This window comes from Pogoniulus pusillus, chromosome 25 (genome assembly GCF_015220805.1).
Source record: "Pogoniulus pusillus isolate bPogPus1 chromosome 25, bPogPus1.pri, whole genome shotgun sequence".
Taxonomy (NCBI): Eukaryota; Metazoa; Chordata; class Aves; order Piciformes; family Lybiidae; genus Pogoniulus; species Pogoniulus pusillus.
Window position 1 is genome coordinate 3130218 of NC_087288.1, and position 27964 is coordinate 3158181.

The 27964-nt window shown below is 48.1% G+C and overlaps 1 protein-coding gene across 1 annotated transcript in view; it reads left to right on the forward strand.

Moving 5' to 3' along the window:
- Positions 1-27964, forward strand: part of KCNQ5 (potassium voltage-gated channel subfamily Q member 5) — a 259047-nt gene that overhangs the window by 227610 nt on the left and 3473 nt on the right. Inside the window, exons 10-12 of the mRNA XM_064164059.1 lie at positions 14130-14350; positions 21060-21168; positions 27797-27928. Coding sequence (XP_064020129.1) covers positions 14130-14350; positions 21060-21168; positions 27797-27928 — 462 coding nt within the window. The remainder of the gene's footprint in view (positions 1-14129; positions 14351-21059; positions 21169-27796; positions 27929-27964) is intronic.

Genomic DNA, 27964 nt, shown 5'->3' on the forward strand with positions numbered 1-27964 from the left:
ATCATCTCCCTGCTAGAGCAGGACCACTGAGATCAGTTTGCACTCTGCAGATCATCTCCCTGCTAGAGCAGGACCACTGAGATCAGTTTGCACTCTGCAGATCACCTCCCTGCTAGAGCAGGACCACCGAGATCAGTTTGCACTCTGCAGATCATCTGCCTCCTAGAGCAGGACCACCAAGATCAGTTTGCACAGAAATGTACCCAGAAGGGTTTTGAAAGTCTCCAGAGAAGGAGACTTCACTCTGGGCAGCCTGTTCCAGGGCTTCAGCACCCTCAAAGTAAAGGAATTTTTTCTTATGTTTCAAGTCAAACCTCTTGTGTTCTAGTTGGTGCCCATTGCTCCTTGTTCTGTGGCTGAACACCACTAAAAAGAGCTCAGCCTCATTCTTCTGACCTCCACTCTTTAGATATTGATCAGCATTGATGTGCCCTGCTAGGGCAGAGGAGGCAGCCTGGCATCTCTCCTTTAATAAGCACCATCACCACTGGCTAGGAGGGCAGGCAGAGTTTCCACCCAGCCTGGATGCCAGCTGAGGACTGACTGCCCACAGAAAGCAGAGGCAGGCCTGGACAGGACTATCCTACTGGGTAGGTAAAGCCCTGGAGATACACAGTCCTGGGGCAGCAAGAGGAAACACTGCTCTTTGCTAGGCTTCGAGCTTGAATCCATAGGGACAGGAGCGAACTGAGTGGCTACAGGAGCAGTTACACTGCCTCCCAGACTCATCAGGAGTGGGAGTCTGCAGGCTTTCAGCAGGCAGTCTGCAGTATCAGCACCATCAGAGAGCAGAAAAGGATGGAAAAGCAAGGAAAAAAAGTCCTGCTGTGGTTCACAAGCTCTTCTGGCTTATTCAGCCAGGGGCAGAGAGTCCTGGTATCGATTCCCCACATCCCCTTCCACTTTTCAGATTACTCCTCCAGGCCTGACTCCATCTTTTTCCCTGCTCTGCACCTTACTGCTGTTAGTGCCACAGTCACCTGAGGGGCCTGTGTTTGCTCTGAGATGTCACTCAAGAGCACTCCACCTGCTCTGTCAGTTCTGGGCCATTACCTCCATGCATCCTATTAATCTCATGAAGTTATTGCAGCCTGATCAGAGCTTTTGCACTCCCCAGCCACATCCCCTGCTCTTTCCACAGCAACGTTTAAAAGTGACTTCAGCTTTTATTAAAGGTGAAGTTGGCAGCAAAGGTACCTGCAAAACAGTGATTTGTGCAGAGGGGAGAGGTCATTCCCAGTTCTGCCTGAGAGCATCCACATACCCCACGCTGGTGATAGCTGTTGTGGGTTTTTAAGCAGCCAGTGTTTTAGCCAGATCTCTTTCACTCTGTTCTCACTGGAAGGTGTTTGTCCCTCCAGCAATATCTGTCCTGCTGCAAAGTAGTGTGGGCTTAAAAATGAACTACTTAAGTCCTGAGATCCTGGTCTGCTGGACAACCCCTTCTGGACCACTCAGTGCCTGTTTTAGGCATGGCTTGTCAGTGGCTCTTTGGCATTCTTAGGCTGATACAGTGCTCCGTATTTGTGCCACTAGGTGTATTGCTCTGTGTTTGCCTCACTTCAAAATACCCCTGGTGGACGTGGTCCTTTGTGGTGTAAATGTAAATGCAAAGTGCTGCAGCCGTCCTTGGGGGTCACAGTCCTCCACTGTCTGCCTTCTTTCTCACTGCAGTGCTGAGTGACTTGCATGGGATGCTGCGTGAGCTAAGTAAGCTGCCTCTTGTTTCACTGGATTGCTCCCTCAATATGCTCTTTGCTCCCTACTCTTTTCTAGTAACAGCAGAGAAGAACTTTTATGGCTTTAGGTGAAAGTGAATTCTTTTCTTTCCTGCCACAATGACTGTTTTGTATTTACAGCAAGGAATCCTTGTGTGTTGTCATGCATAGACCTTTCAGTCTTTCATCAGAGACCTCAGTGTTGCTGTGCATGTGAGCAGAGAGAGCTGTGCTTACCAGGCTGTAGCTCCAAACTGATTTGAATGGGAGGGACAAAAGTGTGTGGTACTCCTCAAAATATTATGCAGAAGTGTATTCTTATAAATGATTAATCAAAAGTGAGAGTAGACAAGGTCACTGGTGTGGGCTTTCCTTAATCTCTGGAGGACCTGCTTTATGATTATACCAATTGACCCTGAATTTCCCCAAACCTAGAACAATCCCCACAATAAAGGAGATGTTTCTGTAGAACAGCTTCAGAGTCCTGCCAGAGTCATTTTAAAAGCCTGTGTGATAAATTCTCCTTACCAACAAAGGCACACAGGAGATGCAAACAGCATTTCTTTCTGTTCAGTTATACAGTGCAGCTGGAATTCTTCCTTGGGAGGGAACTAGAACAAGCTTGAGCAATCTTAGAACCTCCTGAGAGCATAAGAAGTCTTAAGCTGTGTGCAGGGCATGCATTGGGTGTCTGCAAAGGATGAACATTGACAGATTGCGTTGGGTTGGATGGGACCCTCAAAGGTCATCTCATCCAACCTCCCCTGCAGTCAGCAGGGACACATCCAACTAGATCAGGCTGCCCAGGGCCACACTGAGTCTGAAGGTCCTAGAGTTATAACTGGTGAGCCAACCCCTTATTCAGACAGCTCTCTCTGGTGCAATAAGGAGGAGTTTTGCCAGCAGGGAAGCTCGAAGGGAAAACTCCTCCCTGCTCTGAAAAGGTAAATTGTACTTTGGAATTGTCCTATAGGAGCTTGGAGAGAAAAATTCCTCCCTGCTCTGAGGGAAACTGTAAATTGACCTCTGGAATTCTTCTGTAGGAGCTTGGAGAGAAAACTTCCTCCCTGCTCTGAGGGACACTGTAAATGGTGCTCTGGAATTGTCCTATAGGAGCTTGGAGGGAAAACTCCTCCCTGCTCTGAGGGACACTGTAAATGGTGCTCTGGAATTGTCCTATAGGAGCTTGGAGGGAAAACTCCTCCCTGCTCCGAGGGACACTGTAAATGGTGCTCTGGAATTGTGCTGTACCATATCTGTTTCTAAAAATAGATGTAATGTAAACTCTCTGCATCCACCGTGTGAAAAAGGAATTGCCAGTGCTGCAGCATCTAACTTAGGGTGGAAAGCCTAACCCCTTCCCTAGCAGTGGAATGCTTAGTAATGTGGTCCTCTATCTCCCCTCACTCCTAGTAAGCTTTGTAGTAATAAAGAGAAGCTCTTCAGGATGTACACCCCTCGGAAACATAGGTACTCAGCATCCTGCCTATTCACATGACGTTTGGGAATGCCGACTGACATCAGGTGCATGATCCATTTACTTCCCCTCCTTGGCATTTCCAACTGCCTTACTTCTCCAAAGGAGGTTTCTTGGTTTGGAAGTGCTTGTGATTCCCTCCTTGCTTGCTGCCTGCAGTGCCATTAACCCAGTGGCAGTAACAGCAGTCCCTTGAAACTCATCCTGTCGGACCATCGCAGCGTGCAGCACGGTGCCCTGCTCCCCTTCTCTGCCTGAGGCTTGAAGTTCTGGAATGCGTTGGAATGCAAACTGGGGGTGAACATTTGAGGCCCCAGGTCCAAGAGGATTTTTGTAACCCTGGCAGTTGGGTTCTCCATCTAGTAATTAGCAGGGAATATTAAGCTACAAGAGGCTAGATGAGAACCAGCAGTCAACATGTGCGGTTGTCGTTGAGAAGAATCCCCTTGGACACAGCCCATGGATGCTCTGCCTGCATCCTGTCCTGGAAGGTAGAGCAATGCATGTGAAATCAACCCTCTGCTGCTGCTGAACTCTGTGGAAATGGTGTCTCTTACCAAAAATGCTCATTCCTAGATGGAGGGACCTTAGAGGAAGAAACCTTTCAGTTACAACTTAAGCCTATTACCCTTTTTTTTCCTACTCGTAAACCATAATTTAAAAGGCAATAGAAGTACAAAGTGATGACAGAAAAGAGAGGTTGAAAAGTAGTTTCTCTTCATCTGGAACCTCTGAACTTCATTTATTACTCTTTTATTTCTGTTTGACAATTGAGCTCCATCCCATTGCATCCCTCAAATTCTTGTTACTACGGATCGAAGGTAAGGGATAGAACACTACAAACTTTGGCTTCCTGCTCCTAACATGAGACTGGTGGAGAAATCTTGAAGGTTTGGACTTCAGCCCTCACTCTGCTATCCATTCCATTTTAATGTCCTCAGTTTAGCTTAATTTCAGCTGTAGGCTTGGTCAGAATCTGTATTTACTGGAAGTTAGCTGGTGAACATTGGCACTTGTGTTTGCCTGCTGTCGTTTGCCATGGGTGGTAATTATTTGTCTCAAGATCCAAAGCCTGCACCTTCATGTAGAATGGCTTAGGCTGGAAGGGACCTTACAGAGCATCTTACTCCAGCCTCCCCATCATGGCCAGGAATGCCTCTCAACTAGAATCATAGAATGGCTTAGGTTGGAAGGGACCTTACAGAGCATCTTACTCCAGCCTCCCCATCATGGCCAGGAATGCCTCTGAACTAGAATCATAGAATGGCTTAGGTTGGAAGGCACCTCAAAGCTCAGCCAGTCCCAACCCCCCACCATAGGCAGGGACACCTCCCACTGGAACAGGTCACTCAAGGCCTCATCCAGCCTGGCCTTGAACACCTCCAGGGAGGTTGTGGAGCATAGAAGCAACCAATGTGATCAAAGATCACATTGGTTGCTTCTATGCTCCACAACCTCCCTGGGCAACCTGTGCCAGTGTCTCACCACCCTCACTGTAAAGAACATCTAGAACTAGACTCAAACCCTTCAGCTATCTACATTTCTTCCTATTGCCAGCCAGCAAAGTAGGAAAAGCTGAAAGCCAGGTCAGAAAATTGTGAGTAGGAGCATGCAGTAGTACTGGAGGTCTGAGGCTGTAGCAGGGCAGAAGACAAACTTGATGAGAAACACACAGAGATAGGCAGGGAAACAGGGGAGTGGGACTGGGAGGCAAAGAGATGCTGAGCTGACCAAAACGTATAGTGGAGATGGTTGGTGGGAGGCAGGCTGAGCTGTGAGTATGGGAGAGAAAAGCCAAGGCTTGTAGGGTAGGCATTTATCAGCTTCAACAAAGCCTCATCAAGCCCAGAGGTTTGGGCCAGCGCAGAAGGGATTCGTTCCGTATGCAGTGAAGCCGCAGTGACCTCTAGTGTCTCAAAACTTCTATTTCTTCCTCGATCAGAGGTGGGGAAGGAAGAAATAAGTAACTAGAAAGTCCTCTGCTGTCCCAGAAAGTGAACCACTCATGCATGTACTGACAGGAGGAGTGAATGGTAAGATCCTAGCACTGACCTTCCAGAAAGCAAACTAGGGAAGTCAAATGCTTGTTTCCTGCGATTGATTTGCACTTAAAAGATCATAGAATCATAGAATCAACCAGGCTGGAAGAGACCTTCAAGATCATCCAGCCCAACCTAGCACCCAGCCCTGCCCAACCAACCAGACCATGGCACTAAGTGCCCCAGCCAGGCTTGGCTTCAACACCTCCAGCCACACAGACTCCACCACCTCCCTGGGCAGCCCATTCCAATGCCAATCACTCTCTCTGGCAACAACTTCCTAACAACATCCAGCCTAGACCTGCCCCAGCACAACTTGAGATGCTTCAGACCTGCAGTGTTATCAAGGTGAATGAATTCCACAGCTTGCAGCCTGCAAAAGCAGAGAAGCAGTAGGTCTGAAGAGGTTGCCCCAGATTGCCAAGGAGGAATGTACTAGAAAGCAAACACATATGATTAGTCACCAAGTCTGCTTGAGAGGTGTCCCTGCCCGTGGCAGGCAGGTTGGAGCAGATGATCACAGAATTAATCAGCTTGGAAAAGACCTTCAAGATCATTGAGTCAAAGCTATCACCTAACATCTTCTAATTAACTAAGCCATGGCACTAAGTGCCTCATCCAGCCTCCTTATAAACACCTTCAGGGACTCCACCACCCCCCCGGGCTGCTCAATCACTCTTTCTGCCAAGAACTTCTTCCTAACCTCCAGCCTAAACCTGCCCTGGCACAGCTTGAGGCTGTGTCCTTTTGTCCTGTCACTGCTTGCCTGGGAGAAGAGACCAACCCAACTTTACCTGACTACAATCTCCTTTCAGGTAGCTGTAGAGAGCAATAAGGTCCCCCCTCTGAGCCTCCTCTGCTGCAGGCTGCACACCCCCAGCTCCCTCAGCCTCTCCTCATATGACTTGTGCTTGATCTCTGAGGTCCCTTCCAACCTGAGCCATTCTATGGGGATACACCAAACTGGGATAACCTATGTGAGGAACAAGAAATGATGGACAGACACACATGTAAACGAATGCAGGATGAGGGCAGTTAGCTGTGGTTCTCTCAGCTCTTTCTCCTTTAGGTCTGGTTCAGAAAGCTGAGCCGTTTCAGAAGGCATTTAGAGACCTAATTTTCTGATTGTTTCTCTCAGCTTTTGCCTTTTTTGACCAGCATTCAGATGAAAGTTTGGAAGTACTTACAGGGATATGAGTTTCCAGTGGCAACTGACAGGTTTACTTTCATTCCCTTGGCTGTCCCTGTAAGAAGAGAGGAGGAAAAGTGAAAGACTTTTAGCTTGGCATTGGGCATTGCTAATCCAACCAGCATTAAATCAGGGTAAAAAGCCCTAAAGGCTTCAGTGGCTACTGATTCAAGTGCAGAATGGTCAAAGATGCTTGAAAGGACATGAGGTTATCTGTCTCTCTTAACACCAGCTCTACCATGATTGCAACAGGGAATCACAGAACCATAGAATGCATTGGGTTGGAAGGGACCCTCAAAGGGCATCTTGTCCAGCCCCCATGCACTGAGCAGGGACATCTCCAATTAGAGCAGGTTGCAAAGTGCCTCATCAAGTTGGACCTTGAATGTCTCCAGAGATGGTGCCACATCCCTGGGAAACCTGTTCCAGTATTTCACTTCCCTCATTGTGAAGAACTTTCTCCTAATGGAGGCTGAAGATGAGGCAGCAGTGCCCAGATGGGCAGCAGAGCCAATGGCATCCTGGGCTGGCTCAGGAGCAGTGTGGGCAGCAGGACAAGGGAGGTTCTTGTGCCCCTGTGCTCAGCACTGCTCAGGCCACCCCTTGAGTGCTGTGTCCAGTTCTGGGCTTCTCAATTCAAGAGAGATGTTGAGGTGCTGGAAGGTGTTTGGAGAAGGGCAGCAAGGCTGGGGAGGGGCCTGGAGCAGAGCCCTGTGAGGAGAGGCTGAGGGAGCTGGGGGTGTGCAGCCTGCAGCAGAGGAGGCTCAGGGCAGAGCTCATTGCTGTCTGCAGCTGCCTGCAGGGAGGCTGTAGCCAGGTAGGGTTGAGCTCTTCTCCCAGGCACCCAGCAACAGAACAAGGGGACAGAGTCTCAAGCTGTGCCAGGAGAGGTCTAGGCTGGATGTTGTTAGGAAGTTGTTGTCAGAGAGAGTAATTGGCATTGGAATGGGCTGCCCAGGGAGGTGGTGGAGTTGCCATCCCTGGAGGTGTTGAAGCCAAGCCTGGCTGGGGCACTTAGTGCCATGGTCTGGTTGATTGGGTAGGGCTGGGTGCTAGGTTGGACTGGATGATCTTGGAGGTCTCTTCCAGCCTGGTTGATTCTATGATTAATTACTGTATCAAGAAGTCCATTTTGACTCCATGGCTCATGCTGTATCCTATGACAATACAATGCTGCAGTTAATAAATAGAACCATAGAATCAGTCAGGGTTGGAAGGGACCACAAGGATCATCCAGTTCCAACCCCCCTGCCATGGGCAGGGACACCCTACCCTAGATCAGGCTGGCCAGAGCCTCACCCAGCCTGGCCTTAAACACCTATTTCTTTATTTTCTTTATCTAGTAGCTGATTTTTCCACTAAGCTGTACGATGCAAAAGATTCCTGAGCTGCAGTGCTGCAGTGTAACTCAGCCTGGAGATGTCATTTGAGTTGAAGGTGAAGTTTTAGAACTCACTTTTCCTGCCAGATGTAGGTTCCATGGGTCTTTTGTGTTGCATATGCAACAGCAAACAGTACTGCAGGTCTAGGTAACAATTTGCAATGGAAATGGAAAACATTTCCAGCACCAGGGTGTGTTTGCTTCAACAACTGCTTGCTTTGGGCAAGGCAGGAAGGAAGGGAATGGCGTTCAGAGATGGTAGTATTCCTCCAAGTGATGCAACGTGCCATATAGGAACAGATTGCTCTAATAATCTTTCTGTTGATGGGCTCCATTCTTTTCAGCATCTGTGAACATTCTCTCTTGATGAGCTTCCCAGCATGTACTTTGCCTGCTGCAAACTGCATCCTTGTTGCTCTCGGTGATGTTTGTATGCAGAATGAGATGCTGTGCTGTGCTGTGCATGGGGCGGGAGGGCTGACTGTCTCCACGTGTCACAGCCACAGAGGGTTAGAACTCCTTTCCACTGCATACCATGACATAGTAACACTGTCTCCTCAGAGGGCAGTAGGTTAAGCATCTAAGAACCACATAGGCTGTGTTATTGTTAGTTAATTAATTAGTCCAATTAATTAGTTGATTTATAGAATCATAGAATAATCTGGATTGGAAGGAACCTCCAAAGCTCATCCAGTCCAACCCCCTCTGCAGCCAGCAGGGGCATCCTCAACTAGATCATGTTCCCAGAGCCACGTTGGGGCCTCACCTTGAATATCTCCAGGGATTGGGCCTCAACCCAGGACAACCTGTTCCAGTGTTCCACCACCCTCATGCTGCAAAACCAGTTCCTGACATCCAATCTAAGTCTGCTCTTCTCTACTTTGAAGCCATTGCCCCTCATCACTGCAGGTCTCTGTAAACTGTCTGTCTCCATCCTTCTGGAAGGCACCCTTCATAGAATAATAGAATCAAACAGGTTGGAAGAGACCTCCAAGCCCATCCAGTCCAACCTAGCACCCAGCCCTGTCCAGTCAACCAGACCATGACACTAAATGCCCCATCCAGGGTTTGCTTCAACACCTCCAGAGACAGTGACTCCACCACCTCCCTGGGCAGCCCAGTCTGCTATTCCTGCTGCTATTAGGTCTCTCTGGAGCCTCCTCTTTCAATTAGTTGAAGTTTGAGGAGTGTAGATTTAGATTGGAGATTGGAAAGAAGTTTTTTACAGTGAGGGTGAGGAGACACTTGCACAGGTTCCCCAAGGAGGCCCCCTCTCTGGTGGTCTTCAAGTCCAGGTTGGATGTGGCTTTGAGCAGCCTGGGCTAGTGGAAGGAACTGGATAATCTTCAAAGTCCCTTCCAATCTTAACAATTCTATGAATCTGTGATTCAATTACAGAAATAATTTCTATTGAAAACATCTTCTGGCCATGCTGAAGTTAAATGCAAAGATTTTAAGAGTACTGGAAAGTCTCTTGACTTATATAATTTGCAGGATAGACAATTTTGGCTACCAGTGTTTTGAAAGCACCCCCAAAACCTATGCCAGGGCAGCAGGAGACCAGGTGACAGCATACCACGAGCAGCTACTGCATTGCTCCCATCATCTGTCACCATGCTAGGACAGGACTACTGATCAAGATGATCATTCCCTTGTACAGGAGATTGAGCTGAACCTTGTAGATAAAGAAGGTTTCCAAACCACGGGCCTTGAACACCTTGAGGGAGGTTGTGGAGCACAGAAGCACCCAATGTGATCAAACATCAAAGATCACATTGGGTGCTTCTGTGCTCCACAACCTCCCTGGGCAACCTGTGCCAGTGCCTCACCACCCTCACTGCAAACAACTTCTTCCTAACATCCACTTTCAATCTCCCCTCTGCCACTTTAAACCCATTCCTCTCATCCTGTCATTACAAGACCTTGTCAGTAGTCCCTGCCCAGCCCTCCTGTAGCCCACTTCAGATACTGGAAGGCTAGAGAAGAGAGTTATAAGGGATACTGTCTCAAACTGCACCAGGGCAGGTTTAGACTGGATGTTAGGAAGAAGTTCTACACAGCAAGAGTGATTGGCATTGGAATGGGCTGCCCAAGGAGGTGGTGGAGTCCCCATCCCTGGAGGTGTTTAAAAGGAGGCTGGATGAGGCACTTAGTGCCATGGTTTAGTTAATTAGAAGGATTAGGTGATTAAGTTAGATGTGATGATCCTAGAGGTCTTTTCCAACCTGGTTAAATCTGTGGTTCTGAAAAAGATTAGTTGATAATTGCCAAGAGCACAGGGCCACCACTGACCCACTGAGCTTGGACCTGTCCTGCAGCACCTACAGGTAGTGAGCTCCCAGCAGTGAGCACACAGCATATCACTGTGCTGCCATTGATCAGGCATCAGGCTGCTTCTTGGACCTTCCCTTACTTTTGAGTTGGGCTTGGCCAAGGAAGTGCTGTAGCAGGGAGTTCTGAGTGTGAGTGATGACTAACACTGCATATGAAGTGTTGGAGATGCCTCACCTTGACAGAAGCATGGGTGTACTAACAGTGGGTTTGCCTGCTTGAAACCCCAAAGAGATGATGCTACATGGCATGCAGTGGCAACAGAATACTCTGTGTTCTTGGCTGGTCTGGAGAGGTGGCCAGGAATAACGCTGAGCTGGGCTGGCTGAGATGGGAATAAGCCTATCTACAGTGCAAGGAAATCATGGGGGGATTAATCTGTCATCACTTGAGTGAAACTTGTTTCTGTTCATTCACTTTAAACCTATCTCCATAAACCTAGCTACAGTGCAAAGAAATCTTAGAGGTTAATTGGTCATTGCTTGAGTGAAATTCCTTTCTAGTTGTTCACTTCAAACCTATCTCCATAAACCTAGCTACAGTGCAAAGAAATCATAGAGATTAATTGGTCATTGCTTGAGTGAAATTCCTTTCTAGTTGTTCACTTCAAACCTATCTACATAAACCCAGCTACAGTGCAAAGAAATCATAGAGATTAATTGGTTATTGCTTGAGTGAAATTCCTTTCTAGTTGTTCACTTCAAACCTATCTACATAAACCCAGCTACAGTGCAAAGAAATCTTAGAGGTTAATTGGTCATTGCTTGAGTGAAATTCCTTTCTAGTTGTTCACTTCAAACCTATCTATATAAACCCAGCTACAGTGCAAAGAAATCTTAGAGGTTAATTGGTCATTGCTTGAGTGAAATTCCTTTCTAGTTGTTCACTTCAAACCTATCTACATAAACCTAGCTACAATGCAAAGAAATCTTAGAGGTTAATTGGTCATTGCTTGAGTGAAATTCCTTTCTAGTTGTTCACTTCAAACCTATCTACATAAACCTAGCTACAATGCAAAGAAATCTTAGAGGTTAATTGGTCATTGCTTGAGTGAAATTCCTTTCTAGTTGTTCACTTCAAACCTATCTACATAAACCTAGCTACAGTGCAAAATCTTTGAGATGAATTGGTCATCACTGGAGTGAAAGGTGTTTCTATTTGTTCACTTCAAGCCTATTTATGTAAACCTAGCTACAGTGCAAAGAAACCTCAGAGATGAATTGGTCATCACTGGAGTGAAAGGTGTTTCTGTTTGTTCACTTCAAACCTATTCATGTAAACCTAGCTACATAAACCTAGCTACAGTGCAAAGAAATCTGAGAGATTAATCTATCAGCACTTGGATGAGATTTGTTTCTGTTTGTTCCCTTTAAACCTACCTGCATAAACCTAGCTACAGTGCAAAGAAATCTTAGAGATTAATCTGTCATCATCTGAGTGAAATATCTTTCTATTTGCTCACTTGAAACCTATCTACTTAAACCTATCTACAATGCAAAGAAGTCTTAAGAGATTAATCTGTCATCCCAAGAGTGAAATTTGTTTCTGCCTGTTCACTTTAAACCTATCTACATAAACCTAGCTGCAATGCAAGGGACTCTTAGAAATTAATTGGTCATCACTTGAGTGAAATTTGTTTCTGTTTGTTCACTTCAAACCTATCTACAATGCAAAGAAGTCTTAAAGACTAATCTGTCATCATCTGAGTGAAGTTTGTTTCTATTTGTTCACTTTAAACCTATGTACAATGCAAGGAAATCTTAGAGTTGAATTGGTCATCCCTTGAGTGAAATTTCTTTCTGCTTGTTCACTTCAAACCTACCTACTTAAACCTATCTACATGAACCTATCTGCAATTTAAAGAAATCTTAGAGAATAATTGGTCATCCCTTGAGTGAAATTTGTTTCTATTTGTTCTCTTTAAACCTATCTCCTTAAACCTATCTACCTAAACCTACCTAAGCCTATCTACTTAAACCTATCTACCTAAACCTACCTAAGCCTATCTACTTAAACCTATCTACCTAAGCTTATGTACCTAAACCTATCTACATAAACCTACCTACCTAAGCCTATCTACTTAAACCTATCTACCTAAGCCTATGTACCTAAACCTATCTACATAAACCTACCTACACAAACCTATCTACCTAAGCCTGTGTACCTAAACCTATCTACTTAATCCTGTCTACCTAAGCCTATCTACTTAAACCTGTCTACCTAAACCTGTCTACATAAACTTACCTACACAAACCTATCTACTTAAACCTATCTACCTAAGCCTATCTACTTAAACCTGTCTACATAAACCTACCTACACAAACCTATCTACTTAAACCTATCTACCTAAGCCTATCTATTTAAGCCTATCTACTTAAACCTATCTACCTAAGCCTATCTACTTAAACCAATCTACCTAAACCTATCTACATAAACCTACCTACACAAACTTACCTACTTAAACCTATCTACCTAAGCCTATCTACTTAAACCAATCTACCTAAACCTATCTACATAAACCTACCTACACAAACTTACCTACACAAACTTATCTGCTTAAACCTATCTACCTAAGCCTATCTACTTAAACCTGTCTACATAAACCTACCTACACAAACCTATCTACTTAAACCAATCTACCTAAACCTATCTACATAAACCTACCTACACAAACTTACCTACACAAACCTATCTACTTAAACCTATCTACCTAAGCCTATCTACTTAAACCTGTCTACATAAACCTACCTACACAAACCTATCTACTTAAACCTATCTACCTAAGCCTATCTATTTAAGCCTATCTACTTAAACCTATCTACCTAAGCCTATCTACTTAAACCAATCTACCTAAACCTATCTACGTAAACCTACCTACACAAACTTACCTACACAAACTTATCTACTTAAACCTATCTACCTAAGCCTATCTACTTAAACCAATCTACCTAAACCTATCTACGTAAACCTACCTACACAAACTTACCTACACAAACTTATCTACTTAAACCTATCTACCTAAGCCTATCTATTTAAGCCTATCTACTTAAACCTATCTACCTAAGCCTATCTACTTAAACCAATCTACCTAAACCTATCTACGTAAACCTACCTACACAAACTTACCTACACAAACTTATCTACTTAAACCTATCTACCTAAGCCTATCTACTTAAACCAATCTACCTAAACCTATCTATGTAAACCTACCTACACAAACTTACCTACACAAACTTATCTGCTTAAACCTATCTACCTAAGCCTATCTATTTAAGCCTATCTACTTAAAGCTATCTACCTAAGCCTATCTACTTAAACCAATCTACCTAAACCTATCTACATAAACCTACCTACACAAACTTACCTACACAAACTTATCTGCTTAAACCTATCTACCTAAGCCTATCTATTTAAGCCTATCTACTTAAAGCTATCTACCTAAGCCTATCTACTTAAACCAATCTACCTAAACCTATCTACTTAAACCTTTATCTACACAAACCTATCTACTTAAACCTATCTACTTTAACCAATCTACACAAACCTATCTACTTAAACCTATCTACCTAAGCCTATCTACATAAACCTATCTACTTAAACCTATCTACCTAAGCCTATCTACATAAACCTATCTACTTAAACCTATCCACATAAACCTATGCACAGCGCAAAGAAGTTGGAGATGAATCAGTCATCACCCGAGTGAAATTTGTTTCTATTTGCTCACTTTGATTTCCTTGCAAAGGTGATTCTGCAGTGTAAGACAGGCTGCTATTGGTAGTGCCCCTATCAAACCCACAGTTGCATCCAAGTCGGTTTCTGCCTCACATGAAACGCGGTGGGTGAAGATAAAAGCGCGCGAGAAACAGATCGCTGCTGGGGATGTTTAGTAATCAAATTTGGTTATCAGCTGATGGGGAGGGCAGGGGAGGGGGAGGTGCAAAGAAAGGAGGAGCATGAAGTGAGACATAAACCACCTTTCCCTTCTTGGCAGTCAAAAGCTGAGCTTTAAGGAGCGAGTGCGCATGGCCAGCCCGCGGGGCCAGAGCATCAAGAACAGGCAGTCTTCGGTGGGAGATCGCCGCTCGCCGAGTGCCGACATCGCCACCGACGGCAGCCCCACCAAAGTGCAGAAGAGTTGGAGCTTCAACGACCGCACCCGCTTCAGGCCCTCCCTGCGCCTCAAGAGCTCCCAGCCCAAGCCCGTGGTGGATGGTAGGAGTCTCTTGTGCCTCTCTGCCTTCCTCTGCGCCTCTCTACGGAGACACTTGTTTTACTCTCAAAGTTCTGCGCCGCTCAGCTGAAGGAAGGTGTTGAAATGCTTGAGCGCCTCCAGAGAAGGGCAGCAAGGCTGGTGCTGAGGATGGAGAGGCTGAGGGAGCTGGGGGGGTGCAGCCTGCAGCAGAGGAGGCTCAGGGCAGAGCTCATTGCTGTCTGCAGCTGCCTGCAGGGAGGCTGTAGCCAGGTGGGGTTGGGCTCTGCTGCCAGGCAAGCAGCAACAGAACAAGGGGACACAGTCTGGAGTTGTGGCAGGGGAGGTCTAGGCTGGATGTTAGGAGGAAGCTGTTGTCAGAGAGAGTGATTGGCATTGGAATGGGCTGCCCAGGGAGGTGGTGGAGTTGCTGTCCCTGGAGGTGTTGAAGCCAAGCCTGGCTGGGGCACTTAGTGCCATGGTCTGGTTGCTTGGCCAGGGCTGGGTGCTAGGTTGGGCTGGCTGAGCCTGGAGGTTCCTCCCAAGTTGGTTGATTCTGTGATTCTATGATCTCTTAGGTCCCTGTCAACCTAGGCCATTCTATGCTTCTATGATTGGCAATTTTATCAATTTGAGAAGGTTTATTTTCTCATGGCTAACTCAAAGGGAGAGCTCAGTTGTTTCTGACCATTGTCACTGGAACTAAGCAGGAAGAGCTGGCCTCTGACTCCAAGGCATTCTTTCATTTGATATAATTAAGTACAGGCTGCTGCCTTTGAGGCATTGTTGTAGAATCATAGAACCATAGAATCAGTCAGGGTTGGAAGGGACCACAAGGATCGTCCAGTTCCAACCCTCTGCCATAGGCAGGGACACCTCCCACCAGAATAGGTCACTCAAGGCCTCATCCAACCTGGCCTTGAACACCTCCAGGGAGGGAGCATCCACAGCCTTCCTCCTAATGGCTGGACTTGGTGATCTTGAAGGTGTTTTCCAACTGGAATGCCTCTGATTCTATGTATGCCATTGACTTGACAGCTTTAACTTCTTCTCTGTGATGTGTGTAAAACAACAGAGACCTGCACCTGAAAACACCCTGGAGGTGTATGCTTAGGGTCACCTGGCATTTCTCTTCCTTACTTCTCTCCCAGGCCCATCTAAACCTGCTGGCTAATATCCCACTCCCTGCAATAAACTCATCCCTCTTCACTGCACAGTTACTCTGCCTATAGTGAATTGTTAGTAGAAAGTCTCCTGCTCCCCTGTACCATCACTCAAAATGAAAAGGACTCCTTTTTAATTAAGCAGTGGGAGCTGGTCCATGAAATATTGCCAGTGCAGAAAAAAATGTCTTCTTTCTTTCTTTTTTTTTTTTCCTTTTTGGAGATGTTAAATAATAACTGAAGATAATTGAGAGTTGTTAGAAGGGAATGCTAGGGTTTTAGATCTCTAGAGCTTGCCTGTGTTGTATGATAACTGAGATGAATTAGGCTTCTGACCTTAGAAAATTGCACTTAGAGAGAGGGGGGAGCAGATAATTATACCCTGAGTATGCAGAGAACTTTTCCACCAATCCCATCTTCCATTTTGGCCAGGTCTGAGCTTTATTGGAAATGCTTCCATGTAGAAAATGCTGCTGGGGAAATTCTTTATGATGTTCTGCTTCATACTGCACTACAGCTTCTGAAATCCAGCTCTGACATCCTCTTCTCTTCCCCACATGATCAAAGTTTTGCCTTTTGGGGGAGAGAGGAATGCTGTCTGGATGCAGCACCAATGCACTCCTCGTAGGCACTGCCTGCAGATTGGAGGCTCAGGCTGGGCAGAAGGGAAAGGGAGCTTCATACTACATCAACAGCTTCCAAATTCCAGCTCTGACATCCTCTTCTCTTCACCCTCTGGACAAAGTGTTGCCTTTTGTGGGAGAGAGGAATGCTGTCTGGATGCAGCACCACTGCACTGCCTGCAGAGTGCAGGCTCAGGCTGGGCAGAAGGGAAAGGTTGCTTCCAGAAGCTTGTTCAGAAGTGCTCACCCTTCCAGGAGGCACCACATTCCTTCCTTTACTGAGAAACTGTTTTCCAGCCTGGAAATCATAGAATGGTTTGGATTGGAAGGGACTTTCAAGATCATCTAGTTCCAACTCCCATGCCATGGGCTGGGACACTTTGTACTAGACCTGCTTGCTCAAGGCCTCCTCCAGCCTGGTCTTAAACACTTCAGGGGATGAGGAGTTTACAGCTTCTAGGGGCAACCTGTCCCAGTGTCTCCCCACCCTCACTGCAAACAGTTCTTTCCTAAGCTCTATTCTAAACCTGCCCTCCTCAGGCTTCAATCCATTCCCTCTCATCCCATCACTACAAGCCCTTGAACAAAGTCTCTCCCCAGCTTTCTTGTAAGCCTCCTTCAGGTACTGGAAGGCTGCTCTAAGGTCTCCCTGGAGCCTTCTCCAGGGTGAGCAGCCCCAACTCTCTCAGCCTGTCCCCACAGGGGAGGTGCTCCTGCCCTCCAGCTATCCCCTGCAAGCCTCCCTCAGAAGTGTGACAATCCAGAACCAATTCCTTCTCTCTAGTACCAGCATCTTTGCGGCTCAGGAGGTGTTTGGATCCAAACACCAATCTGCAGAGCATTTAATTCACAGCTGATGAGGCATGGTCTGGGTGATTGGCCAGGGCTGGGTGCTAGGTTGGGCAGGATGAGCTTGGAGGTCTCTTCCAACCTGCTTGATTCTATGATCGTAGAATCTCAGTCACAGAATCACCCACCTGTGTCTTCCAATCTTTGAGGTGATCTACTTTGGGCTACAGTCCTGTCTTTGCCACTTTTTAATCCCTCCTTCTTCCTTCCTGAGGAGCAGTCTTTGATTTAATCACATCTACCAAGAAATAGAAGAGACCTATGCAGAAGTCATTAAAACAATCAGGGCAAGGGAGTGGATTCTTCCCCTTTACTCTACTCTTGTCAACCCCACCTGGAGTACTGTGACGGTTCTGGAGCCCCCAACACAGGGAGGACATGGAACTGTTGGAGCCAGTCCAGAGGAGGCCACCAAGATGCTCAGAGGGCTGCAGCAGCTTTGCTATGAGGACAGGCTGAGAGAGTTGGGGCTCTGCAGCCTGGAGAAGAGAAGGCTTCCAGGAGACCTTGGAGTGGCCTTCCAGTATCTGAAGGGGGCTACAGGAGGGCTGGGGAGGGACTATTGACAAGGTCTTGTAATGCCAGGATAAGAAGGAATGGGTTTAAAGTGGCAGAAGGGAGATTGAAACTGTCTGTTGGGAAGAAGTTGTTTGCAGTGAGGGTGGTGAGACACTGGCACAGGTTGTCCAGGGAGGTTGTGGAGCACAGAAGCACCCAATGTGATCTTTGAATCTATTCTGTGCTTCTGTGCTCCACAACCTCCCAGGAGGTATTCAAGGCCAGCTTGGATGAGATCTCGAGTGACCTTTTCTAGTAGGAGGTGTCCCAGCCTATGGCAGGGGGTTGGAACTGGCTGAGCTTTGAGTTCCCTTCCAACCTAAACCATTCCATGATTGCCTTGTTTGTTTTTGTCACAGTACTTCTGCACTCCTCCCAGCACACCCCAGGTTGCATCTGAGCCCCCTAAGTGAATGGGCAAACAAAAACCCCTCTCCACGCTGCCCTTAAACATTGCACAGCATCAGCAACAAGAAATGATGAGTTCATAGCAGCCTTTCCTGTGGCTCTGCTCGAAAAGTTCTGCAGAGGGCTTGATTTATTTGTTCTATAAATATCATCTGTCCTTTCTTAGAAGTGTTTTCTGCTGTTTAATAACACGTTCTGGCGCTGGGAAAACTGTGACGCTGCTCTGAGCAGCCTCAGAGCTCTCTGCTTCCAGGGCCAGCAGCATTTCAAGCACTTATCTGCCTGCTGGACAGAAGCAAGAAGATTTGGTGCTCTGATTTGGTTAGGGTTGTTTGGTTTTTTTCTTTTTTGGGTGGAGGGGGAACTGGAATGAAAAGGCAAATTGTGTGCAGGGTTGTTGTCAAGGTCTAGAGAGCAGAGATGAGCAATATCCCCCAAGCAGCACTACAGGCTGGGGACAGTGACTGAGAGCAGCCAGGTAGAGAGGGACCTGTGGGTACTGGTAGGTAGTAGGCTGAAGATGAGGCAGCAGTGCCCAGGTGGGCAGCAGAGCCAATGGCATCCTGGGCTGGCTCAGGAGCAGTGTGGGCAGCAGGACAAGGGAGGTTCTTGTGCCCCTGTGCTCAGCACTGCTCAGGCCACACCTTGAGTGCTGTGTCCAGTTCTGGGCCACTCAATTCAAGAGAGATGTTGAGGTGCTGGAAGGTGTTTGGAGAAGGGCAGCAAGGCTGGGGAGGGGCCTGGAGCACAGCCCTGTGAGGAGAGGCTGAGGGAGCTGGGGGTGTGCAGCCTGCAGCAGAGGAGGCTCAGGGCAGAGCTCATTGCTGCCTGCAGCTGCCTGCAGGGAGGCTGTAGCCAGGTGGGGTTGGGCTCTGCTGCCAGGCAGCCAGCAACAGAACAAGGGGACACAGCCTCAAGCTGTGCCAGGGCAGATCTAGGCTGGATGTTGTTAGGAAGTTGTTGTCAGAGAGAGTGATTGGCATTGGAATGGGCTGCCCAGGGAGGTGGTGGAGTCTGTGTGGCTGGAGGTGTTGAAGCCAAGCCTGGCTGGGGCACTTAGTGCCATGGTCTGGTTGATTGGCCAGGGCTGGGTGCTAGGTTGGGCTGGCTGAGCTTGGAGATCTCTTCCAACCTGCTTGATTCTATGATTCTATGATCTCTGTCCAGAGGAGCAAGATCTGTTCTTATAGATTTCTGTGTTGTGAAATTCAGGTGCAGGAGAGACCAGAGAGCACCACAAAACTGTTTCTTAAAGGGTAAAGTTCACCAAAACAGAGGGAGAGTGAAAAGGAGCCTCTAGGACATGATGTGACAGCGCAAGGATTTATCCTATGCCCTCTGAGGAAGCCCTGGGGCAATCCTGTCTGCATTTTACAGCATTTTCATACTGCTCAGGATTTCTCACACAACCTCCCTGACTTTTTTCCCCCTCCCTTCAAAAATCATTCTAAGCACAAAAATCTTCATGGTTTAGCTTCACACTATTCAGGGAACAGTTACCAAGTTAAAAAATGTGCCTCAGGCCAGTGCTTTTTTGTGATGGTTTGCTTCCATGGAGCTTCTCACCTCTTCTCCCAAGCTCACATCATCTTCCTGTTTGCTGAACCATGAAAACAAATTCCCTTCGCTCCCCCTCGGATTGATTTTTCTTTTCCCCTCTCAGAGTTTTCTTTGCTTTTAAAACAGCACCAAGTTGACTCTCTTCCAGGGAGGAGTTCACATCAATCATTTTACTGAGATTGGAGCTGAGCTCCAAAAACGAAAACCCAACTGAAAGAAAAGGCAGCACTAACTGGGCTGGAACTTAATCGCAGGCTTCACGATAAGAGCACCCAAAGCTCCCCCAAAGAGGCAGAGGCAGCAGCCTATGTTTGCATCTTTCCCAGAACAGAGGAAGCCCAAGGGAAGGAAGCAGGAATTTATTTTCTTGATCCCTGGAAAAAAAAACCACCCCAAACCTGTAGGCTTCTAACCATGAAAGAACCATGGAACCATACAATCACCCAGGTTGGAAGAGAGCTCCAAGCTCAGCCAGTCCAACCTAGCACCCAGCCCTGGCCAAGCAACCAGACCATGGCACTAAGTGCCCCAGCCAGGCTTGGCTTCAACACCTCCTGGGATGGTGACTCAACCACCTCCCTGGGCAGCCCATTCCAATGCCAATCACTCTCTCTGCCGACAACTTCCTAACAACATCCAGCCTAGACCTCCCCTGGCACAGCTTGAGACTGTGTCCCCTTCTTCTGTTGCTGGGTGCCTGGAAGAAGAGAAGGGACCATCCAGAGGGACCTGATAAGGCTGGAGAGGTGTGCCCAGGCCAACCTCATGACATTCAACAAGGCCAAGGGTAAGGTCCTGCAATCCCAAGCGGAACTCCAGGTTGGGTGGGGAATGACTGAGAACAGCCCTGAGGAAAAGGACCTGGGGGTCTGGGCTGATGAAAAGCTCAACAGGAGCCTGCAGTGTGAGTGCAGCCCAGACAGCAACCCTGTGCTGGGCTGCAGCAAGAGCAGTGTGGGCAGCAGGGCAAGGGAGGGGATTCTGCCCCTTGGCTCTGCTCTCCTCAGACCCCACCCTGCAGTCCTGTGTGCAGTTCTGGAGCCCCCAGCACAAGAAGGACATTAAACTATTTGGACCAGTCCAGAGGAGGCCACCAAGATGCTCAGAGGGCTGCAGCAGCTCTGCTCTGAGAACAGGCTGAGAGAGTTGGGGCTCTGCAGCCTGGAGAAGAGAAGGCTTCCAGGAGACCTTGGAGTGGCCTTCCAGTATTTGAAGGGGGCTACAGGAGGGCTGGGGAGGGACTATTGACAAGGTCTGGTAATGACAGGATGAGGAGGAATGGGTTTGAACTAGCAGAGGGGGGATTGAAAGTGGATGTTAGGCAGAAGTTGTTTGCAGTGAGGGTGGTGAGACACTGGCACAGGTTGCCCATGGAGGTTGTGGCTGCTCCCTCCCTGAAGGGCTGCTCTCAGTCATTCCCCACCCAGCCTGAGTTTGTGCATCATCCAGTTCAAAACCTGATGGAGCTACTTGGTTTGTTTTTTCCCCAGAACCACTGGGCTGGCAGGTAGAAAACACTAAGGAAGAGAGTTTTAAGTGCTGCTTGTTGAGTGTGCTCTTGTATTTTGCAGCTGACACCAGTCTGGGAACAGATGATGTTTATGATGAGAAAGGATGCCAGTGTGATGTGTCAGTAGAAGATCTCACTCCTGCTCTCAAAACTGTCATCAGAGCAATCAGGTGAGTAAAAGAAAAAACACTGGATGAATATGTGATGCTTTTTTAATGAGAGCCTGTTGTGATAGGATGAGAGGGGATGGATTTTAGCCAGAGAGAGGCAGGTTTACAGTGGATACCAGGAGAAAATTCTTTCCAGTCAGAGTGATGAGACACTGGAACAGGTTGCCCAGGGAGGTTGTGGATGTGTTCAAGGCCAGACTGGATGAAACCCTGAGCAGTGCAATCTAGTGGGAGGTGTGCCCTGCCAAGGGGGTTGGATCTAGATGATCTTGAAGGTCTCTTCCAACTCAAACCATTCTTTGAATCTACAAATGAAGATATTAATACATTGCTTGTCAATTAGTGAAATGGTAGCTAGCTGAACTTATGATGTGGTGATATTTGTGGCATAACTGATTTAACGTAGCTTATCTGGGCCCAGTCCTGTTCAGCATCTTCATTGAGTCCAGAATCAGTAAGTTTGCAGATGACACCAAGCTAGGAGCAGCTGTGGAGCTGTTGGAGGGCAGGAGAGCCCTGCAGAGGGACCTGGCCAGGCTGGATGGGTGGGCAGAGGTCAATGGGATGAGACTGAACAAGGCCAAGGGCAGGGTTCTGCACTTTGGCCACAACAACCCCAAGCAGCACTACAGGCTGGGGCCAGAGTGGCTGAGAGCAGCCAGGCAGAGAGGGAGCTGGGGGTGCTGGGAGAGAGGAGCTGAACAGGAGCCAGCAGTGTGCCCAAGTGGCCAAGAGAGCCAATGGCATCCTGGGCTGGCTCAGGAGCAGTGTGGGCAGCAGGACAAGGGAGGTTCTTCTGCCCCTGTGCTCAGCACTGCTCAGGCCACACCTTGAGTACTGTGTCCAGTTCTGGGCCACTCAACTCAATTCAAGATGCTGAGGTGCTGGAAGGTGTATGGAGAAGGGCAGCAAGGCTGGGGAGGGGCCTGGAGCACAGCCCTGTGAGGAGAGGCTGAGGGAGCTGGGGGGGTGCAGCCTGCAGCAGAGGAGGCTCAGGGCAGAGCTCATTGCTGTCTGCAGCTGCCTGCAGGGAGGCTGTAGCCAGGTGGGGTTGGGCTCTGCTGCCAGGCACTCATCACCAGAAGAAGGAGACACAGCCTGAAGTTGTGGCAGGGGAGGTCTAGGCTGGATGTGAGGAGGAAGTTGTTGTCAGAGAGAGTGATTGGCACTGGAATGGGCTGCCCAGGGAGGTGGTGGAGTTGCCATCCCTGGAGGTGTTCAAGCAAAGCCTGGATGAGGCACTTAGTGCCATGGTCTGGATGACTGGCCAGGGCTGGGTGCTAGGTTGGACTGGATGAGCTTGGAGGTCTCTTCCAACCTGCTTGATTCTATGATTATGGTTCTTTTTCATCAGTAGCTCGATTGAAATACTTTGTTCTGTTATCAGCTTTTCAATGAGCAGAAATGTTACATGAGACACAGCTCAGCAAAGAGAGAGAGTAATGGCTACTGGTATCCACTTTGTTTTCTGCAGTCCCAGCAACCAGTTTGCTGTAGTGTTACTGGACATGGATCACCTTGCCTGGAAAAGTGATTTCTTTCATATGCCCCACACTCTCTGCCATAGGACTTTTAATGCAACTTGCTTCTGGTGACAGCAGGATCATTACATCCATTCAGCTGTGCAAAGCCTCACCTGCCACTAGCCAGTGAACTAAATATAACCCAAGTGATTTAGACCCAACAGTCTCCTTCTTTTCCAAGAAAGCAGCAAACTGCACTCAAACTGAAAATTGCCTGTACTGAAAGCTTAAACTTAGCCTTCACCTTCCTGAGACTGCCAAGGCCCTCTGCCTTCCTGGGTCTTTGGAAGAGCAAATCCTGCCTAGGCACCTGGAGGTGTTCAAGGCCAGGCTGGCTGAGGCTGTGGCCAGCCTGATCTAGTGTGAGGTGTCCCTGCCCATGGTAGGGGGGTTGGAACTGGCTGATCCTTGTGGTCCCTTCCCACCCTGACTGATTCTATGCTCTCTCCCATGCCCCATGGGGATTGCAAGCAGCATCCACACCTCTCTCCAGAAGCATCCCTGTGAGCTCTGCCCAGCAGCGGTGATGCCGTCACCTCCAGACTCCTCTTAAATGCTAGACCTTAATCTCTCAAAATCAAGAGACTGATAATTCTGCTCCCCAGGGGAGCTGATCCTCTTTCTGATTATTCAGAGTATCTGTTACCTGGCTGCTGTGGGATCTATGCACACATCTGAGGAAGTATCTGAGACGCTATATAGTAACTGTAGAATTTCAAGATGATAGCATCTGCCTATATGGAAACTTTGTGCCTCGTTTTGAAGTGTGTTTTTAGCAACAGCTTTGAATTGCAAAGGCAGGGGAGGGGAGGGGGAAGGTTGGTTTTCCTTTCATGTTGGTATACAGGAGCAGTTGAAGACTGAAGGTGCTTGCCTAGCTTCACGAGGCGCTCTGCAAACCACTCCAAGTAGAGGGGTGCAAAGTTGGATCCATTCTGGCTTGCAGCACCTTGACAAATTGCAACAGGAGAGAGTAATTTGTTGACCTTTTTCCCCCCCTCCACTGCTTACAGCTGGGTACAAATTGTGTTACGTTGGCAAAAATGCTCCTTTTGGTTTGGGAGTGGGGAGGGAGGGAAATTAAAGCAGGACAATTAATTCATGCCTGTGGGTTTACAGAGGTAGAGCCTCTTTCAGCTTTGTAATGATACAGAACTGTTGGGGTTTTCCTTCTGTAAATAGAGCCTAGAATATCATGGAATCAGTCAGGGTTGGAAGGGACCACAAGGATCAGCCAGTTCCAGCCCCCCTGCCATGGGCAGGGACACCTCACACTAGATCAGGCTGGCCTCGAGGCACAGAGACTCCACCACCTCCCTGGGCAGCCCATTCCAATGCCAATCACTCTCTCTGACAACAACTTCCTAACAACATCCAGCCTAGACCTCCCTTGCCACAACTTGAGGCTGTGTCCCCTTCTTCTGTTGCTGGCTGCCTGGCAGCAGAGCCCAACCCCACCTGGCTACAGCCTCCCTGCAGGCAGCTGCAGACAGCAATGAGCTCTGCCCTGAGCCTCCTCTGCTGCAGGCTGCACCCCCCCAGCTCCCTCAGCCTCTCCTCATAGGGTTTGTGCTCTCCACAGAGGAAATGAGGGGATTATTTTTACTCTTTATGGAATATAAAATTACATTTGAGAAGCAGAAATAAATATGCAGGAGGAAGTAACTGCAGTGGCAGGAAGATGAACTTGCTGACCTGAGAGCTTTCGTTTCTTTCTTTCCTTCTGGTGATTGCATAGATAAGCTTTCATTTGTTCTTAATAAGAAATAATATTAAGTGCAGCAAAATATAATGAAACTTGAGCTGCTGCACTGGAGAGTTGGAGAGTAACAGCCAAAAAAAGGCAAACACAGTTTACCATTTCTGTCCCATTTCTGCTACACCTATAAAATGTACTTTTAGCAGCCATGATGACTTTGTCCAGTGCTTCAGAATCCTTTTCTTTCTCTTAAATCCCAAATATTTTCTGCTCAGATGGTCTTCAGGGTCTGGGCAAGGCTCTCAGGTATGTCTTTGGCCACAGCAGCACTGTGTTTGGGAGGAAACAGCATGGCTGCTAGGGTATGGCTTAGTCTGGGTTACAGAACCACAGAATGGGCTGGATGTTAGGAGGAAGTTCTGGACAGAGAGAGTGATTGGCATTGGAATGGGCTGCCCAGGGAGGTGGTGGAGTCATTGTCCCTGGAGGTGTTGAAGCAAAGCCTGGATGGGGCACTTAGTGCCATGGTCTGGTTGATTGGCCAGGGCTGGGTGCTAGGTTGGGCTGGATGAGCTTGGAGCTCTCTTCCAACCTGGTTTATTCTATGATTCTATGACCTCTGGAGGTTATCTAGCCCAGCCCTGCTACCATAGCAGGCTCACCTGGAGCAGCTTGCACAGGATGGCATCTGGGCAGGTTTTGAATGACTCCAGAGACAGAGGCTCCAACACCTCTTTAGGCAGCCTGTTCCAGTGCTCCACCACCCTCAATGTAAGACTTGAGAGAGGAGGTGATTTTGACCCATTTTTACCCCACATGCTGCAGAGCTGTCTCTCAACCACCTTTGCCTGATGGCCTCTCTGTATCAGACACTGATCTCTTCTGCACATAGAACTTTACAAGGAGGAAGGATTACCTGGGGAGAGAAGTGGAATAACCAGCACAGCTTAGGTCTGTGTGCATCTGCTTTCCTGGTGCAGCAAGTGAGCAAACTGACCTGTGGGCATCTCATAGAATCACAGAGTGTCAGGGGCTGGAAGGGACCTCCAGAGCTCATCCAGTCCAATCCCCCTGCCAGGGCAGGATCACTGAGAGCAGATCACACAGGCATTGGAATGGGCTGCTCAGGGAGGTGGTGGAGTCTGTGTGCCTGGAGGTGTTGAAGCCAAGCCTGGCTGGGGCACTTAGTGCCATGGTCTGGTTGCTTGGCCAGGGCTGGGTGCTAGGTTGGGCTGGCTGAGCTTGGAGCTCTCTTCCAACCTGCTTGATTCTGTGATTCTGTTAAACAAAATTTCCTATGCCTCAGCTTCTCATCTGGCTATGGCTAAAGCAGCCTACCTGCCTTTAAATCTTCAAGGCAGTAACCATGTGTAAGATTTACCTGGATCCCAGGATGCTGAAGCTCCATTTCATCCTGAGAAAGTGACAAGGCTGACAAGGTACAGGCTTGAAAGAATCACATGAACATGACAGGGCTGCACAAAGATCAGAGATGTGCTGACTGGCTGCCAGTCTCACCAACTTGCACCAAATGACAAACAGAATGGATTTCAATACTGCAAGGCACAACACGGATGGGAATCAAAATGTAGCAAGTGCCAGGAAAGATTTGCCTGTTCAGAAAATGCCACAGTGCCAGATCAGGGCTGGTCCTGCATTTGACAGGAGTGAGATGACATGGGTGCTGCTTTTGGCTCCTGCATAAAAAAATCAGTGTTGGACCTAAAGCTTTCTACAAGTTACCAGGGCATGCAAAAATGAGTGGGACCTGTGGTTTAGAAGTTATCTACAGACAAAGCACTTTGAGATTCATAGATTCATAGAGTGGTTTGGGTTAGAAGGGACCTTAAAGATTATCTAGTTCCAACCCCCTGCTCCACTAGAGCAGGTTGCTCAAGGGCTCATCCAGCCTGGCCTTGGACACCTCCAGGGAGGGAACAGCCACAACCTCCCTGGGCAATCTGTGCCAGTGTCTCACCACCCTCACTATAAAGATTTTCTTCCTGCTATCTAGTCTAAATCTGCCCTCCTTAAGCTTCAATCCATTCGCTCTCATCCTTTCACTACAAGCCCTTGTAAAAAGTCCCTTCCCAGCTTTCTTGTAAGCCTCCTTCAGGTACTGGAAGGCTGCTTTAAGGTCTCCCCAGAGCCCTCCAGGCCGAACAGCTCTTGCAGCCTTGCTCTAACTCAACACAAAAGCCTTTTCCTTTTTTCCCCAATGCTCTCCTCTAGATGCATCATCATCAGAGGCTGCTTTTTACAGCCCCTTGTCACACTTGTGACCACCGTGTTTCATCTCTTACAGTGGATCTGCGTTATAAAATACCACCTCGCTGCACGGCTGATCGGCGGTTCAAAAATGCAGATAGCGTTTTCAGAAGTGCTGATGACTTGCAGGGGTTTGGGTTCATTCTTGCATCCAAGCGCTGCTGCTGCTGCTGCTGCTGCAGGGTCGGTACCAGCGGCTCGGCGCTGCCGCTGCCGGCTCCCTGCAGGCTGTCGTGGCTCTCGCTTGCCCTCTTGTGGCGTAAGTGGGAACGACAGCCCCGAGCCGTGCTGCGGTTTGACCTTTTCCTGGAGTCACAGGAAACATCTGGTTGGAAGAGACCTCCAAGCTCATCCAGTCCAACTCTCGACCCAGCACTGAAGGGTTAACTCTAAACCATGTCCCTACGCGCCAGGTTCACACACTGCTTGAGCACCTCCAGGGATGGACTCCAGCACTGCCCTGGGCAGACCATTCCAGTGTTTGAGAATCCTTTCAGTGAAGAAATACTTCCTAGCATGCAGCCTGAACCTTGCCTGGTGCAGCCTGAAACCGTTTGCTGTAGTCCTGTCCCTTGTCACCAAGGAGAAGAGGCTGCCCACTCCTTGCTGCAGTGTCTTCTCAGGTAGTTGCAGAGAGCAATGAGGTCTCCCCTCAGCCTCCTCTTCTCCAGTGTAAACAACAAACAAAAGCAATGAAAAAGACTCCACATCCCAGTTTCAGAAGCCTCTAGCTTGCAAAAGATGCCAAAAGCCATTAGACTCTGGAACTGGCTGGGAATGGAAGAGAGGAAAGTGTAGCACCTGCCTTATTTAAAGCTGCACAGAGATGAGCCCTGAGCTGTCAAAGTGATGGACTGCTCCTCACAGAGCTTTTCCAGTGTTCATTTCTGTAATCAGAATCATAGCTCAAGCCCTGTACCACGGGCAGGAAATCTCATCTTTAACTGGAACCTACCAGAATAGGCTGAACATGAGGCAGCAGCGTGAGGTGTCCCTGCCCATAGCAGAGGGGTTGGAACTGGCTGATCCTTGTGGTCCCTTCCAACCCTGACTGATTCTCTGATTCTATGTCTGAAGGCTCTGTTGTGCTGCTTCACAGCTCTGGAAGATTAAGCTGTGACCTGCTCTTTGCCCACAGGATTATGAAATTTCATGTTGCAAAGAGGAAGTTTAAGGAAACTCTTCGCCCCTACGACGTGAAAGATGTCATCGAGCAGTACTCAGCAGGGCACCTAGACATGCTCTGCAGGATTAAGAGTCTTCAGTCACGGTAAGAACTGGATTAGGAACTGGCTGGAGGGCAGGC